The sequence below is a fragment of the Salmo trutta genome, chromosome 19, assembly GCF_901001165.1.
Source record: "Salmo trutta chromosome 19, fSalTru1.1, whole genome shotgun sequence".
NCBI classification, from domain to species: domain Eukaryota; kingdom Metazoa; phylum Chordata; class Actinopteri; order Salmoniformes; family Salmonidae; genus Salmo; species Salmo trutta.
Genome location: NC_042975.1, coordinates 32927944 through 32945004, shown reverse-complemented (window position 1 = coordinate 32945004; position 17061 = coordinate 32927944). Strand labels below are relative to the sequence as shown.

Genomic DNA, 17061 nt, shown 5'->3' with positions numbered 1-17061 from the left:
AATATATGAAAAAGTAATACCTGGCTGGTCCTCAGTCTGTTTTGACAGAGTAGCTAATACTGGTAAATTTGTTAGCAAACCACTTCAAGCTAATCCCTAAGTCGTCAATCTATATGTACAGTGGCAAGAAAAAGTATGTGAACCCTTTGGAATTACCTGGACTTCTGCATAAATTAGTCATCAAATCTGAGCTTAATCTAAGTCACAAACACAGTCTGCTTAAACTAATGACACACAAACAATTGTTTTCTTTTCTTTATTGAACACACCGTGTAAACATTCACATTGCAGGATGGGAAAAGTATGTGAACCCTTGATTTAATAACTGGTTGACCCTCTTTTTGACAGCAATAACCTCAACCAAATGTTTTCTGTAGTTGCGGATCAGACCTGCACAATGGTCAGGAGGAATTTTGGACCATTCCTCTTTACAAAACTGTTTCAGTTCAGCAATATTCTTGGGATGTCTGGTGTGAACCACTCTCCTGAGGTCATGCCACAGCATCTTAATCGGGTTGAGGTCAGGACTCTGACTGGGCCACTCCAGAAGGCGTGTTTTCTTCTGTTGAAGCCATTCTGTTGTTGATATACTTCTGTGTTTTGGGTCGTTGTCCTGTTACATCACCCAACTTCTGTTGAGCTTCAATTGGCGGACAGATAGCCTTACATTCTCCTGCAAAATGTCTTGATATACTTGGGAATTCATTTTTCCGTTGATGATAGCAAGCTGTCCAGGCCCTGAGGCAGCAAAGCAGCCCCAAACCATGATGCTCCCTCCACCATACTTTACAGTTGGGATGAGGTTTTGATGTTGGTGTGCTGTGCCTTTTTTTTCTCAAGACATAGTGTTGTGTTCCTTCCAAACAACTAAACTTTAGTTTAATCTGTCCACAGAATATTTTGCCAGTAGCGCTGTGGAACATCCAGGTGCTCTTTTGTGAACTTCAGCCATGCAGCAATGTTTTTTTTGGGCAGCAGTGACTTCTTCCGTGGTGTCCTCCCATGAACCCCATTCTTGTCTAGTGTTTTACGTATCGTAGACTCGTCAACAGAGATGTTAGCATGTTCCAGAGATATTTGTAAGTCTTTAGCTGACACTCGAGGATTCTTCTTAACCTCATTGAGGATTCTGCGCTGTGCTCTTGCAGTCATCTTTGCAGGATGGCCACTTCTAGGGAGAGTAGCAACAGTGCTAAACTTTCTCCATTTATAGACAATTTGTCTTACTGTGGACTGATGAACATCAAGGCTTTTAGAGATACTTTTGTAACCCTTTCCAGCTTTATGCAAGTCAACAATTCTTAATCTTAGGTCTTTTGAGATCTTTTGTTCGAGGCATGGTTCACATCAGGCAATGCTTCTTGTGAAAAGCAAACTCAAATTTAATTTTGCAAATATTTTTTATAGGACAGCTCTGGAGATATTAGTTAATCTCGCCTTATTGATTGGACTCCAGGTTAGCTGATTCCTGACTCCAATTAGCTTTTGGAGAAGTCATTAGCCTAGGGATTCACATACTTTTTCCAACCTTCACTGTGAATGTTTAAATTATGTATTCAATATAGATAAGAAAAATACAATAATTGGTGTGTTATTAGTTTAAGAACACTGTTTGTCTGTTGTGACTTAGATGAAGATCAAATTTGATGACCAATTTATGCAGAAATCCAGGCAATTCCAAAGGGTTCACATACTTTTTCTTTCCACTGTATGTGCTTTGCCCATTAGAAACTGAACGAGAATGCGGCAGGGATGTTTGAGTCTGGTGAGGAGCCGGAGGTGAGCAACGGCTTGAGCATCATGAATGAGCTGGTGGTGCCATGCATCCCTCTATTGCTGGTCCACGACATAGAGAAGGACCTGCTGTCTGTGGAGGACATGAGGAACCGCTGGTGCTCCTATCTGGGACAAGAGATGGAGCGTGAGTTTGTTTGTTTTAGGGCTAACCCCCCCCCCCAATTTAGTCAATTGTTTGGTTGATAGACTGTTGGTCAACCAAGATTTTTTTGGGTCGAGCAGTTTAAAATATATGCAGTACCAGTCAAAAGTTTGGACACACCTACTCATTCAAGGGTTTTTCTTTACTATTTTCTACATTGTAGAATAATAGTGAAGACAAACTATGAAATAACACATATGGAATCATGTAGTAATCCAAAAATGTTTAACAAATCAAAATATATTTTATATTTAAGATTCTTCAAAGTAGCCACCCTTCGCCTTGATGACAGTTTTGCACACTCTTGGCATTCTCTCAACCAGCTTCACCTGGAATGCTTTCCCAACAGTCTTGAAGGAGTTCCCACATATGCTGAGCACTTGTTGGCTGCTTTTCCTTCACTCTGTAGTCCAATTCATCTCAAAACATCTCAATTGGGTTGAGGTCAGGTGATTGTGGAAGCCAGGTCATCTGATGCAGCACTCCATCACTCTCCTTGGTCAAATAGCCCTTACACAGCCTGGAGGTGTGTTGGGTCATTGTCCTGTTGAAGAACAAATGATAGTCCCACTAAACGCAATCATTTGTTTTTCAACAGGACAATGACCCAAAGCTACCATCACGGCAAAGGGTGGCTACTTTGAAGAATCTCAAATGTAAAAGTCAATTTATTAATTGTCATTTGTTTGTGGTGCTCCTGTCAATGTTGAGTAAGGATACGCACCTGATTATACATAGTAGGCCTATAAATGTGCCCATTTTGGGGATTTGATAATATTTCTGATTGTCTTAACTCACCACCACTGTGGAACTTCTGAAAGTAATTTTTTCTTCACCTCAAACGGCAAATAAACAAACAAAGTCTGTTATACATCCATACGAAGATACGAAGCCTTCATTATAAATTCAATGAAACTATTCCACGAAAATGTGCATATAAATATCATAACTGGCCTGCAGACTGGTAGAAATGGTAAGATAAATTGGCACTCCAAATGGAAAAGGTTGCCGACCCCTGGTGTACCTACAGTATTAGGAGCGTAACATCAAATGTGCGAAAGCCAGCAGTAGCGGGAGGAAGAGGGTCAGGAACAGGATTTTTTTGCTTTTGGTTAGGCTTTCTGGATCTCTGGCTCACTCAAGTAATTTGTGTCTCTTAAAGCATCAGACAAGCTCAGTAGCCTACATATAGTTGATTTTATTCAAATACAGTTGAAGTCAGACGTTTACGTACACCTTAGCCAAATACATTTAAACTCAGTTTTTCACAATTCCTGACATTTAATCCTAGTTAAAATTCCCTGCATTAGGTCAGTTAGGATCACCACTTTATTTTAAGAATGTGAAATGTCAGAATAATAGTAGAGTGATTTATTTCAGCTTTTATTTCTTTCATCACATTCCCAGTGGGTCAGAAGTTTACATACACTCAATTACTATTTGGTAGCATTGCCTTTACATTTTTTTAACTTGGGTCAAATGTTTCGGGTAGCCTTCCACAAGCTTCCCACAATAAGTTGGGTGAATTTTGGCCCTTCCTCCTGACAGAGCTGGTGTAACTGAGTCAGGTTTTTAGGCCTCCTTGCTCGCACACGCTTTTCTAGTTCTACCCACAAATTTTCTATGGGATTGAGGTCAAAGCCCTCCCATAGAAACTTTGGAAGTATGCTTAGGGTCATTGTCCATTTGGAAGACCCATTTGTGACCAAGCTTTAACTTCCTGACTGATGTCTTGAGATGTTGCTTCTATATATCCACATAATTTTCATTCCTCGTGAAGCCATCTATTTTGTGAAGTGCACCAGTCCCTCCTGCAGCAAAGCACCCCCACAACATGATGCTGCCACCCCTGTGCCTCACGGTTGGGATGGTGTTCTTCGGCTTGCAAGCCTCCCCCTTTTTCCTCCAAACATAACGATGGTCATTATGACAAAACAGTTCTATTTTTGTTTCATCAGACCAGAGAACATTTCTCCAAAAAGTTGACTCTTTGTCCCCATGTGCAGTTGCAAACCGTAGTCTGCCTTTTTTATGGCGGTTTTGGAGCAGTGGCTTCTTCCCTGCTGTGTGGCCTTTCAGGTTACGTCAATATAGGACTTGTTTTAGTGTGGATATAGATACTTTTGTACCTGTTTCCTCCAGCATCTTCACAAGGTCCTGTTCTGGGATTGATTTGCACTTTTTGCACCAAAGTACATTCATCTCTAGGAGACAGAACGCGTCTCCGTCCTGAGCGGTATGACGGCTGCGTGCTCCCATGGTGTTTATACTTGTATAATATTGTTTGTACAGAATAACGTGGTACCTTCAAGCATTTAGAAATCGCTCCCAAGGATGAACCAACATTTTCTTCTTGGGTCTTGGCTGATTTCTTTTGATTTTCCCATGATGTCAAGCAAAGAGGCACTGAGTTTGAAGGTAGGCCTTGAAATACATCCACAGGTACACCTCCAATAGGCTAATTGACATCATTTGAGTCAATCAGAAGCTTCTAAAGCCATGACATAATTTTCTGGAATTTTCCAAGCTGTTTAAAGGCACAGTCAACTTAGTGTATGTAAACTTCTGACCCACTGGAATTGTGATACAGTGAATTCTAAGTGAAATAATCTGTAAACAAATGTTGGAAAAATTACTTGTCATGCACAAAGTAGATGTCCTTACCGACTTGCCAAAACTATAGTTTGTTAAAACCTTTCTGGGATATGTGGGACGCTAGCGTCCCACCTCGACAACAGCCAGTGAAAATGCAGGGCGCCAAATTCAAAACAACAGAAATCTCATAATTAAAATTCCTCAAACATACAAGTATTATACACCATTTTAAAGATAAACTTCTTGTTAATCCAGCCACAGTGTCTGATTTCAAAAAGGCTTTACGGCGAAAGCATACCATACGATTATGTTAGATCAGCGCCTAGTCACAAAAAAAAACAGCCATTTTCCAGCCAAAGAGAGGAGTCACAAAAAGCAGAAATGGAGATAAAATGAATCACTAACCTTTGATCTTCATCAGGTGGCACTCATAGGACTTCATGTTACACAATACATGTATGTTTTGTTCGATAAAGTTCATATTTATATCCAAAAATCTGTTTACATTGGCGCGTTATGTTCAGTAATGTTTTGCCTACAAAACATCCTGTGATTTTGCAGAGAGCCACATCAATTTACAGATATACTCATTATAAACTTTGATGAAAGATACAAGTGTTATGCATAGGATTATAGATAAACTTCTCCTTAATGCAACCGCTGTGTCAGATTTCAAAAAAGCTTTACGGTGATAGCACACCATGCGATAATTTGAGTACAGCGCTCAGCCACCAAAACAAGCCATACAGATACCCGCCATGTTGTGGAGTCAACAAAAGTCAGAAATAGTGTTAGAAATATTCACTTACCTTTGATCTTCATCGGAATGCACTCCCAGGAATCCCAGTTCCACAATAAATGTTTGTTTTGTTCGATAAAGTTAATCTTTGTGTCCAAATACCTCCTTTTTGTTTGTGCGTTTAGTTCACTATTCCAAATGCACAAGGTGCGGGCACTAAGTCCAGACGAAAAGTCAAAAAGGTTCCATTACAGTTTGTAGAACCATGTCAAACAATGTATAGAATCAATCTTTAGGATGTTTTTATCATAAATCTTCAATAATATTCCAACCGGACAATTCCTTTGTCTTTAGAAATGAAAGGGAACGGAGCTCATGGCCGCGTGTGACTAAACTAAAGGCTTTTACCTGGGCCATCTGCTTTGAGTGCTCTTATTCGCTCCCCTTTCACAATAGAAGCCTGAAACAACTTCTAAAGACTGTTGACATCTAGTGGAAGCCTTGGGAAGTGCAATCTGACCAAATTTACACTGTATATTGGATAGGCAATCACTTAAAACTACAAACCTCAGATTTCCCACTTCCTGGTTGGATTTTTCTCAGGTTTTCGCCTGCCATATGAGTTCTGTTATACTCACAGACATCATTCAAACAGTTTTAGAAACGTCAGTGTTTTCTATCCAAATCTACTAATAATATGCATATCTTAGCTTCTGGGGCTGAGTAGCAGGCAGTTTACTCTGGGCACGCTTTTCATCCGAACGTGAAAATACTGCCCCCCCAGCCCAAAGAGGTTAACAAGTGGTTGAAAAACTAGTTTTAATGACTCCAACCTAAGTGCATGTAACCTTCCGACTTCAACTGTGTGTGTGTGTGTGTGTGTGTGTGTGTGTGTGTGTGTGTGTGTGTGTGTGTGTGTGTGTGTATACATACATACATACATACATACATACATACATACATACATACATACATACATACATACATACATACATACACATCTCAGCAAAAAAAGTAACGTCCCTTTTTCAGGACCCTGTCTTTCAAAGATAATTCGTAAAAATCCAAATAAATCCACAGATCTTCATTGTAAAGGGTTTAAACACTTTCCCATGCTTGTTCCATAAATGAACCATAAACAATTAATGAACACGCACCTGTGGAATGGTCGTTAAGACTCTTAACAGCTTACAGGTGGTAGGCAATTAATTAAGGTCACAATTATGAAAACTTAGGACACCAAAGAGGCCTTTCTGCTGACTCTGAAAAAGACCAAAAGAAAGATGCCCAGGGTCCCTGCTCATCTGCGTGAACGTGCCTTAGGCATGCTGCAAGGAGGCATGAGGACTGCAGATGTGGCCAGGGAAATAAATTGCAATGTCCGTACTGTGAGACGCATAAGACAGCGCTACAGGGAGACAGGACAGACAGTTGATCGTCCTCGCAGTGGAAGACCACATGTAACAACACCCGCACAGGATCAGTACGTCCGAACATCACACCTGCGGGACAGGTACAGGAAGACATCCTCCTCCCTCGTGGTACCCTTCCTGCAGGCTCATCCCGACATGACCCTCCAGCATTACAATGCCATCAGCCATACTGCTCGTTCTGTGCGTGATTTCTTGCAAGACAGGAATGTCAGTGTTCTGCCATGCCAAGCGAAGAGCCCAGATCTCAATCCCATTAAACACGTCTGGGACCTGTTGAATCGGAGGGTGAGGGCTAGGGCCATTCCCCCCCAGAAATGTCCGGGAACTTGCAGGTGCCTTGGTGGAAGAGTGGGGTAACATCTCACAGCAAGAACTGGCAAATCTGGTGCAGTCCATGAGGAGGAGTTGCACGGCAGTACTTAATGCAGCTGGTGGCCACACCAGATACTGACTGTTACTTTTGATTTTGACCCCCCCCCTTTGTTCAGGGACACATTATTCAATTTCTGTTAGTCACATGTCTGTGGAACTTGTTCAGGTTATGCCTCAGTTGTTGAATCTTGTTATGTTCATACAAATATTTACACATGTTAAGTTTGCTGAAAATGATCGCAGTTGACAGGGAGAGGACGTTTCTTTTTTTGCTGCGTTTATATGGAAAAACACACGTTTTAACATTTCATGGATTGGTCAAAAGAACTGACAACTCTAGGTCGACCCAGATTTTTTTTTTTTGGGGGGGGCAGCCCTTGTTTGTTTGTTTGTTTGTTTGTTTGTTTGTTTGTTTGTATCTCTTTTAGCCCATATTACACGCTTAAGGGGCTAATCTCCCAAGTCCATAAAAGTCCAATGACAGAAGGAACTAAGAGCATTTTCACACTACTGAGCCAAGCTGTACTGCGCTGACCTGGTTAGGCAGCCTTTGTAGTTGCTTGAATCATGCTGCAATGCGAAAATTACATATCCGAGGCAGCACAGTATGGTTTGGTTTAGCACAATAGTGTGAAAGGGGTACAAGAGCATAGAGGCCAGGGGGTATAGATGTGTGGTACTGGAGATCTACTGAATGTTTGGTTGTTATTCTGCTCTAGTTTAATTTGAAAGGCACATGAAGTGTGGTCAGGGACATGGTCAAATGAGTTGATATTAGCAGCCAGACCAGCCTAGCCATAACAACCAGGGATATACCCACTTTGTGTTGGCAGAATTTTACCCATATTGTTAGTTTAGAGAAAGTGGTTCAGTGGAGTCTTAGCCTCTAGTCCAGGAAAAAGTTATATTGGATTCATAAAACTGACCCAGCAGTATCTTCTTTGATCAACAACCAACTAGGGCCCCTTTCATCTGATTTACTCAGTCTGTGTTTTCCTAGACGAGCATGCTTACCAAGAGCTTGTGCTATCACAGTGAAAATATTTAGCTTATGATTTCTGTTTGGTAACTGGATGTGACTCTGGAGAGTGACGCAAGCAAGGACATTGATTATTTCAATCTTTCTTTTTCTCTGACATTTCTCTGTCATTGTTCTCCCCCTCCTGCTGCAGCCAACCTTCAGGAGAAGCTGACGGACTTCCTCCCCAAGTTACTCGACTGCTCGGCAGAGATCAAAAGCTTCCACGACCCTCCGAAGCTGCCCACCTACTCCACCCTAGAGCTGGTTGAGCGCTACGGCCGTGTTATGGCCTCCCTGAGCCGGGTGCCTGCAGACGGGAGATGAGCTGGGGGAGCAGCAGCCTCACGGCCCTATACGGCCCCCCGGGCACTCACTCATGGACCTCTTTTAACCCATGCCTTCCTTATAAACCAGGGGTCGCTAGCTGTTATTCCTCTGTTTCTCTTTTGCTGCTAAAGGTTTTAACATTATAATAATAATAATAATTTCAATTATATTTTTTAAGCAAAACGCAACAGAAAAATGTATGAATGAACGGACAGTTGGAAAAAGTGAAGCAGGAAAAGTAGTGAAAATGGCGATCTTGCAGTGATTGAAAGCCAGCGCATGCTGCTCCAAGCTTTGTTAAATGAGGTTGAGGCTGGGTTTTTTTGTAGCTGTTTTTTGTTGTCATTCAGTTTGTCCCCCCCCCCCGCCCTTTCTTAAACATCCCTTTTCCGCTTCTCCCAGCTGCTCTGCCATTAGTTTGGTACAGTATTATATTGTGTTTTTTTTTTTTTTCTAAAGCGACGAAATTAGAAACTTGAGATTTATCTGTGGCTTCAGGTATCTCAAGTGGGTCTGGGGATTGCACCAAAATGAGAAGTTTTGAGTGCTGTGGTAGACATCCATGGACACTCTGTGGCTTGTTAATAAATCGAGAATACAATTTTATTTATGGCCCTTTTAGGCCAAATACGTATTTCCTTTGTCTGATGTCCCATGTCTTTATTTCTGCACTAACACTAAACACCACAATGTCCTCCATTATTCCTGAAGTGACATAATGCAATCATGTGCATCTCTGAGTTTGTTTTTGGATGCACTTCATGCTTTGTCAGCCATTGTGTTTTGGTTCCTCGGATCATGACTTGCACACATCAGAAACTGCCTTTAGACGGGGGTCTTTCATTTAGCAACAAAACCAAAGCGTGGGGAACAATGGGGCAAAACAGACAGGGTTGGCTTAAATAGTTGACAACATGTTCAATGTTTATTGAAAACATAAATACATTTGCAAAACGGGCACTTGTTTTTCAAATACATCATACAGTTGTTGGTTAGCTAGCTGGTATCAAGAACAAGCTCAAACTTGCTGAAACAAGCGACCTACGATTCCCCACATTGTAGCTTCTTGTCAGTAGTTATGTTTCCATTAACTTGTCCAGTGATTTTTTTTTCCCCTTCTTGACATTTAGAAAGTTTGCAAAATTGCCTGCTAGGGTGTGTTTCCATTGATTGAAGTGTTTTACATTACCCATTTGGCAAGTTGTGCATTATTAAATTAGCGACAGCCTGTATGCCCTCCCACCAACTGTTTCATATCTCAGGTAGCCTGTGAAAGTCAGCACGAATAGGTAAGGGATAATCAACGAGGAGCTATGCGTTCTATGGAAAATAATGAAGACATGGAAGGTGTGTACCACGACGCGCTAGGAATTATAAACGTGGTGCTTCAAACCCTGAATGCTCATTGGCTGAAAGCCATGGTATATCAGACCATATGCCATGGGTATGACAAAACACTTATTGACATATGGCCAATATGCCACGGCTAAGCCTTGGTATATTAGCCATATACCACACCCCCTCAGGGCTTATTGCTTAATTATACCATGGCTATATTTTAACTAATTTGTCACTAGAATGTGTTCAACATTCACTGAAGTAGTTGACTAGATAGCTACAGTAGTTACCTTGTTAACCAAACAAATAGACTTGCTAGTTAGATGTAAGAATGAACTATAGCCATTGAATTCTAATAATGATTGATATAATGATGTTCCATTGCCATACTGTCTGGCTACTTAGTCACTTCAAACAGTGCAGACAGAATAACAGCAAAGTAACTGCATTTGCGTTTTTTTAAGCTGTTTTCTAGTGACATTTATTTGGATACATCCATAAACTAAAAGTGCTCTCTGATCCTGACTATTATTCAGAGGAGCTAGCCAACAACACAGCTAACACAATCACTTCAAACTGAAGCTGGAAAGACCGCATCTGCATTTTGTTTCCTTTTTTAAAACCTGTTTTCTATTGACGTTTCATTGTATATATCCTTATAAATTATGTCAGCTGATTCATGATTTCGACAGGCTGAGAACAGCTGCCTGACTGCTGATGCTTTATTACTATGGGACAGCTGGAGATCGAATTTCAATGTTGCAAATGTTGGAGAGACAGACAGCAAGGTTTATACAAATCTCCCTGTTGAAAACCAAATGCTAGTCAAAGAAATGGGAGAGAATGTCTAGATGCTTTTTATAGTGGAGATCGAGTTTATAAATTGCCTGGCAGGATTGATGAGACTGGATTGCGCAGTGAAATGGAACAGAGTAAATAAGCATTTCAACATTAGGTTTAGCAGGTGGTAATTTGTGGATTATGAACTGGGTGGTTCAAACTCTGAATGCTGATTGGCCGAAAGCAGTGGTATATGAGACATATACCACGGTATGACAAACATAATTTTTACTGCTCTAATTACATGTATAACCAGTTTATAATAGCAATAAGGCACCTTAGGGGTTTGTGGTATATAGCCAATATACCACTGCGAAGGGCGTTCCATTGTGCTAAGAACAGGCCTAAGAACAGCCCTTAGCCGTGGTATACTGACAATATTTAACACCCCCTTGACCTTATTGCTTTAATAATGCACACTCTAAAATGCCCTTCAAGCCAGTCAGAAACGAGTATTCAACAATGTCATGGTAAAATGACTCATTTGCCATATTCTAATCGTTCTCATGTGCCAATATATCGCCATGGTCCATGCCATGTTGAAACTTGCACTCCTGTAGACCTGAAATAATTGGATGGTGAAACTTGACAGAAAAGAAAGCATGGTGAAGCAATTCAAGCATTCTTGAAAGTGTGGACAATCATTGTGCAACAAAGAAAAAGTATTATTATTATAGATTGAAACATTTTGTAAGCAGCAGACATTTAGAATTAAATGTGAAGTGGAGCTTTATAGTTCTGCGGTGACATCACGTGCCCCAAAATGTTTCCATAATTTGTTTTAATAAGTTGACGTACTAAAGGGTGCGTTAGTAAATTCGCTCTGGCTAGTTACTCCGATTTCAGAGCACTCTCGTTTCGCTCTCGGAGCGTTCAGAGCGCACACTGGACGCTCTGGCCGAGGAGTAGGGTTGATCCAAGTGTTCTGACCTCACAATAGCAGTCAAGCACCCAAGCTAAGTGGCTAATCTTGACTAGCTTGCTACTTCCAGATACAAATAAGAGAACACCTCACTCTGACGATGTTACTCCACCTAGCAGAGCTGGTTAGGCTGTTTCCATGTTAGAGCGTTGGTGACTAACTGCTGATGGCAACAATTTAATTACGCGTTTTATGTCGACGTTTACTGACACCGGCCATATTAAAATGGTGTTGAGCTTTAATCAATTCATCAGTTATTCTGCTCTCTTTTTACGAACGCACCCTTTGTTGATCTTTAGATGTAAAAAAAAAAAAAAGGATGCAATTTAGTGAAGTTTCCGGGTGATAGGGAAAATACATCCTTCGTTTGTGGGCTAATCATGAAGAACATCGTCTGCAGTGCTTGACTTGGGCCGGAGCTCACCGGAGCTGAGTACCAGCAACTAAAATGTTCTACTGCTTAAGCTCCTGTTCGTCTTATAGAATATTAGCTCATAAGTATTGTGGAGCTTCTGCACCTCAATGTAAACCGCACAAAAAAATACCGGCACCTATTTCAGTCCAAGTCAAGCACTGCCTGTCTGACAAAATAATTCGGAAGGTAATGTGACTCAAACTTTAGAAATCACAAATGTCAAGCTAGCAGCAGTGGTACTGTTAGTTTCGGGACACAACATTGGGAGTCTGTATCTCTCAATTTTGTGTCCCAAAGCTATGGTACTGTATATGATACTGATTTCTTTGGCGGGGGTTTCAGATCAACTCATGGCTACAATGTACTGAACAGCCGAGTTTAAAACAGTGATGAGTGATGTTCTCCTGACCATTGGTCACTGTAAGATCGCATTAAGTCGACAGCTTTAACTGTAGTTTAAACAATAATTATGAGACTACTCAAAATATTTTCGAATGAAAAAAGGCTCGTGTATGAAAAATATACTGCTCAAAAAAATAAAGGGAACACTTAAACAACACATCCTAGATCTGAATGAAAGAAATAATCTTATTAAATACTTTTTTCACACAAAAATAACACAAAAATCACACAAAAATAATAAATGGAAATCCAATTTATCAACCCATGGAGGTCTGGATTTGGAGTCACACTCAAAATTAAAGTGGAAAACCACACTACAGGCTGATCCAACTTTGATGTAATGTCCTTAAAACAAGTCAAAATGAGGCTCAGTAGTGTGTGTGGCCTCCACGTGCCTGTATGACCTCCCTACAACGCCTGGGCATGCTCCTGATGAGGTGGCGGATGGTCTCCTGAGGGATCTCCTCCCAGACCTGGACTAAAGCATCCGCCAACTCCTGGACAGTCTGTGGTGCAACGTGGTGTTGGTGGATGGAGCGAGACATGATGTCCCAGATGTGCTCAATTGGATTCAGGTCTGGGGAACGGGCGGGCCAGTCCATAGCATCAATGCCTTCCTCTTGCAGGAACTGCTGACACACTCCAGCCACATGAGGTCTAGCATTGTCTTGCATTAGGAGGAACCCAGGGCCAACCGCACCAGCATATGGTCTCACAAGGGGTCTGAGGATCTCATCTCGGTACCTAATGGCAGTCAGGCTACCTCTGGCGAGCACATAGAGGGCTGTGCGGCCCCCCAAAGAAATGCCACCCCACACCATGACTGACCCACCACCAAACCGGTCATGCTGGAGGATGTTGCAGGCAGCAGAACGTTCTCCACGGCGTCTCCAGACTCTGTCACGTCTGTCACATGCTCAGTGTGAACCTGCTTTCATCTGTGAAGAGCACAGGGCGCCAGTGGCGAATTTGCCAATCTTGGTGTTCTCTGGCAAATGCCAAACGTCCTGCACGGTGTTGGGCTGTAAGCACAACCCCCACCTGTGGACGTCGGGCCCTCATACCACCCTCATGGAGTCTGTTTCTGACCGTTTGAGCAGACACATGCACATTTGTGGCCTGCTGGAGGTCATTTTACAGGGCTCTGGCAGTGCTTCTCCTGCTCCTCCTTGCACAAAGGCGGAGGTAGCGGTCCTGCTGCTGGGTTGTTGCCCTCCTACGGCCTCCTCCACATCTCCTGATGTACTGGCCTGTCTCCTGGTAGCGCCTCCATGCTCTGGACACTACGCTGACAGACACAGCAAACCTTCTTGCCACAGCTCACATTGATGTGCCATTCTGGATGAGCTGCACTACCTGAGCCACTTGTGTGGGTTCTCATGCTACCACTAGAGTGAAAGCACCGCCAGCATTCAAAAGTGACCAAAACATCAGCCAGGAAGCATAGGAACTGAGAAGTGGTCTGTGGTCCCCACCTGCAGAACCACTCCTTTATTGGGGGTGTCTTGCTAATTGCCTATAATTTCCACCTGTTGTCTATTCCATTTGCACAACAGCATGTGACATTTATTGTCAATCAGTGTTGCTTCCTAAGTGGACAGTTTGATTTCACAGAAGTGTGATTGACTTGGAGTTACATTGTGTTGTTTAAGTGTTCCCTTTATTTTTTGAGCAGTGTAGTTGTTGGTGTGCAGGTGTGGTAACACACGGAGAAGATGAGATGGCACGAGCTGAAACCATGAGCACAGTCGTGAGAAAGGTAAACAGCACTGGCTGCACACAACATACTTTTTTATGGCCAGTTTACTTTAGACCTGGTTTGAATTGGTGGCAAAATGTTTTGACAATAACATTTCGGGAAGAAATAGAAATATCTCAGGTGTTTCTAAACAGACCTCTGATAATACCAGGGCTGGCTTTCTCAAAGGAATGGTAGCACTAAGATCATCTTAATTCCGTTAAAACTAAATGGACTAATGATGATCGTAGTGCTATGATGCTTTTAGGAAACCAAGCCCAGGCTAACCAAGGTAACCAATATCCTGGCTAGCTAGGCCTAGTAATTGTGGCCTCTGGGCAAGCTGCGTGCCATATCTCTCAAGTCATGTCTTTTTTTGTAGAAGTGCTTTGATATTTGAAGTTTGGAAGGACAAAATATGTGATTTCCTACCTATCAAGCTGATCTATATTAGGTATAAAATATATTGAACCATGTTAAGGTTTTACAATTAGGGTCGTCACTAGTTGCCACAGCTACAAAGTCATAAAGTCCACCTATTGCTACAATGTCTCTTCTTAAAATGTGATTTTAAACCTAACAGTAACCACACTGCTAACCTTAAATGAACACCAAAAAGCACATTTTGGCAACAATTAGGTCTAGGCTACTGTAATGACAACTCCATGAGGTAGGGCCAAGCTTACAAAGTCACATTTTTATTTTTCTTAAATTAAACTTAAAACATAATCCTAAAAGGGTAACCTTGCTTAAACTCTATTAGGTTAACGAATGCATCCATCACTCCATTCAGTGAATTATTCCCTTTTAATCCCTTCTGAGCGCTTTCTTTAAAATTGGTCTGGCTTTCAAAGGGCCAGACAGAATGTATCTGTTAAATGACTTCTCTCCCATTGTTGACCACCACACTCCGCTGATAAGAGAGCAGTTTCCATGGCAATGCTTCTATTGTTCTGATCGTCTAGACGTCCTGTGACACCTGACACGCTGTTCCATCCCCTAGCCGATGTGGATGGCATCTGTCTCAGAATCAATGAGCTACTGCTCTGGCTCTGACTTGCAGCGACCGTTGTCATAAGACCCAATACTGATATGAGGTGAGATGCAAGCTGTCGGTCTGTTCTTTTACCCTCTGCTCTCAAACAATAACCTACCAGGGGTTATTGTGTGCGTGTGTGTGCGCGTGCATTCACAAGGCCATTAATATTTGTTGAGGGACATAATGACGTAATCATCTTATTTCAGCGTGCATCACACACATTCTTGTCTTGATACTCAGAATATTTATTGGATCTATAGGCTACTCCCATCCAAGCACTCATGTTACCCTTAGAATTATCTTGTGATTGGCTTTTGTTTACACTAGGAGCGTATGTGAGTAACCACCTCAGAAAGGGATTTTATCTGCTCTGAGAACAGCCTAAATGGCTGGTTAAACATTTTTCCTTTTGTGAATTTAGTGATAATTTCAGTGAAAAATATTCATTTTTTGTTGAATTACTTTGATCTCAATTTAGTTGTGCTTTTATGTGTGTGGTTAAACATTGACATTATTATTATTACTCTGTTTTATATAGAGATCATTTTTGCACTGTTGCCGCTAGTGATTGTGTATCGCATTTATGGGGTCTGGGATTAACCACACTTCCTGGAACACTTCCTGTTGTTGAGGGTTTTGTTATCATTTACATGTTTGGTTTGTATTACTGGCTGAGTTTTTGAATAATAATACCTACTGTGTGGGAGGAGGGTGGTGCATGCTTCCTGGCTGCCACTTGTTTTTCTGTTTATTTTCCAGAGTGAATACGTTCACATTGTAATTCATCTGATGCAATGAAACAGGACCCTCCGTCAGACAGACAGAGACTTGGCAGTATCGCAATATTTTTTTCCATGGAAAAAAAGAAAACACGAAGCAGACCAAATTCTTTGGTCCTTTAGCAAACCTGCTGTATGTAAAGTATTGTGTACTGTAGCTTGGAAAATAAATACATAAATGTGACTGGATGACAACGTAATTTTGTTTTTGTCCAACATTAGGGCTGTTTTCCTAATGAAGTTAAATCCACTTTGTGTTTTGTTTCCTTGCCACGAGAGTATTGCGATACTGGCATCGTCCCGGCCCTACTTGGCAGCTATGGTTTAAAGGCCCAGTGTAGTCAAAATGATGTTTTTCCTTTGTTTTATATCATATTGTACAAAGGCTGATGAAACTAACACTGTAAAAGTGTGATCAAATTTGATCAGTGTTATTTCCTGATAGTTGAAAATACAATCTACACAGGACCTTCTAATCAGCAGGTTTGCACAGAGGGGAGTTTTGGCTTTCCATGGCGACGTCACCATGCGGTAAATTGATTAATAGACCAATAAGAGTTCCAAACCTCTCTGCCAATAACTGCTAGTTTTCCATTTTCCCTTCCCCACTCAGACCACTACTAGAGTCCTAGCAAAAATCTTGCTTGAGAAAGTTTTTTGATATAACACTATTTGTGCCCATTCTAATAGACATGTATTACAGTAAGGTACTTCATTTTTTTGTTTGAGTAAATGAGCAGTAATAAGCCCTGGTCTGTCGTCCACCTGCTCCAAAACATTGGCCACCAGACAGGCTGCATCATGGCTGCCGCCTAACCTACCTATTGTGCTGCTCCCTGCCGCAGTGAGCCAAGCACTGATTGGCCCGAGAATGGAGGATACAGAGGCAGATGGTTCATGTTGTTGATAGATTACAGGAAAAAACAGTTTAGGTGTTCTATTGTCTGTCTGAAAATGTGATACTTCTTCATATACTGAAGTTCCCAAAAAACTGAACCGCTCAACAAGGATTCAAAATAGTTTTTTATTATTGCATATATTTGTGCATGAGTCACCCTCCATCTTAGCTAAAAAGTTAGCAAAGAAAGAGATTTATTAATTCAGCCCTTAGCAGGACCAGTTGTGGTGGCCTCTTTTGTAGGAGCAAAAGACTAATAAAATA

At 41.5% G+C, this 17061-nt stretch overlaps 1 protein-coding gene across 5 annotated transcripts in view; it reads left to right on the top strand.

Annotated features, from left to right (window-relative positions):
- LOC115154364 (ubiquitin carboxyl-terminal hydrolase 25) overlaps positions 1 to 9060 on the top strand; it is a 72743-nt gene extending 63683 nt beyond the window's left edge. For all 5 annotated transcript variants that reach the window (XM_029700524.1, XM_029700527.1, XM_029700526.1 and 2 more), the window contains 2 exons: positions 1729 to 1921; positions 8251 to 9060. In XM_029700524.1, the coding sequence (XP_029556384.1) occupies positions 1729 to 1921; positions 8251 to 8423 (366 nt within the window). In that variant the 3' untranslated portion in view covers positions 8424 to 9060. The remainder of the gene's footprint in view (positions 1 to 1728; positions 1922 to 8250) is intronic.
- The last annotated feature ends 8001 nt before the right edge of the window (positions 9061 to 17061 follow it).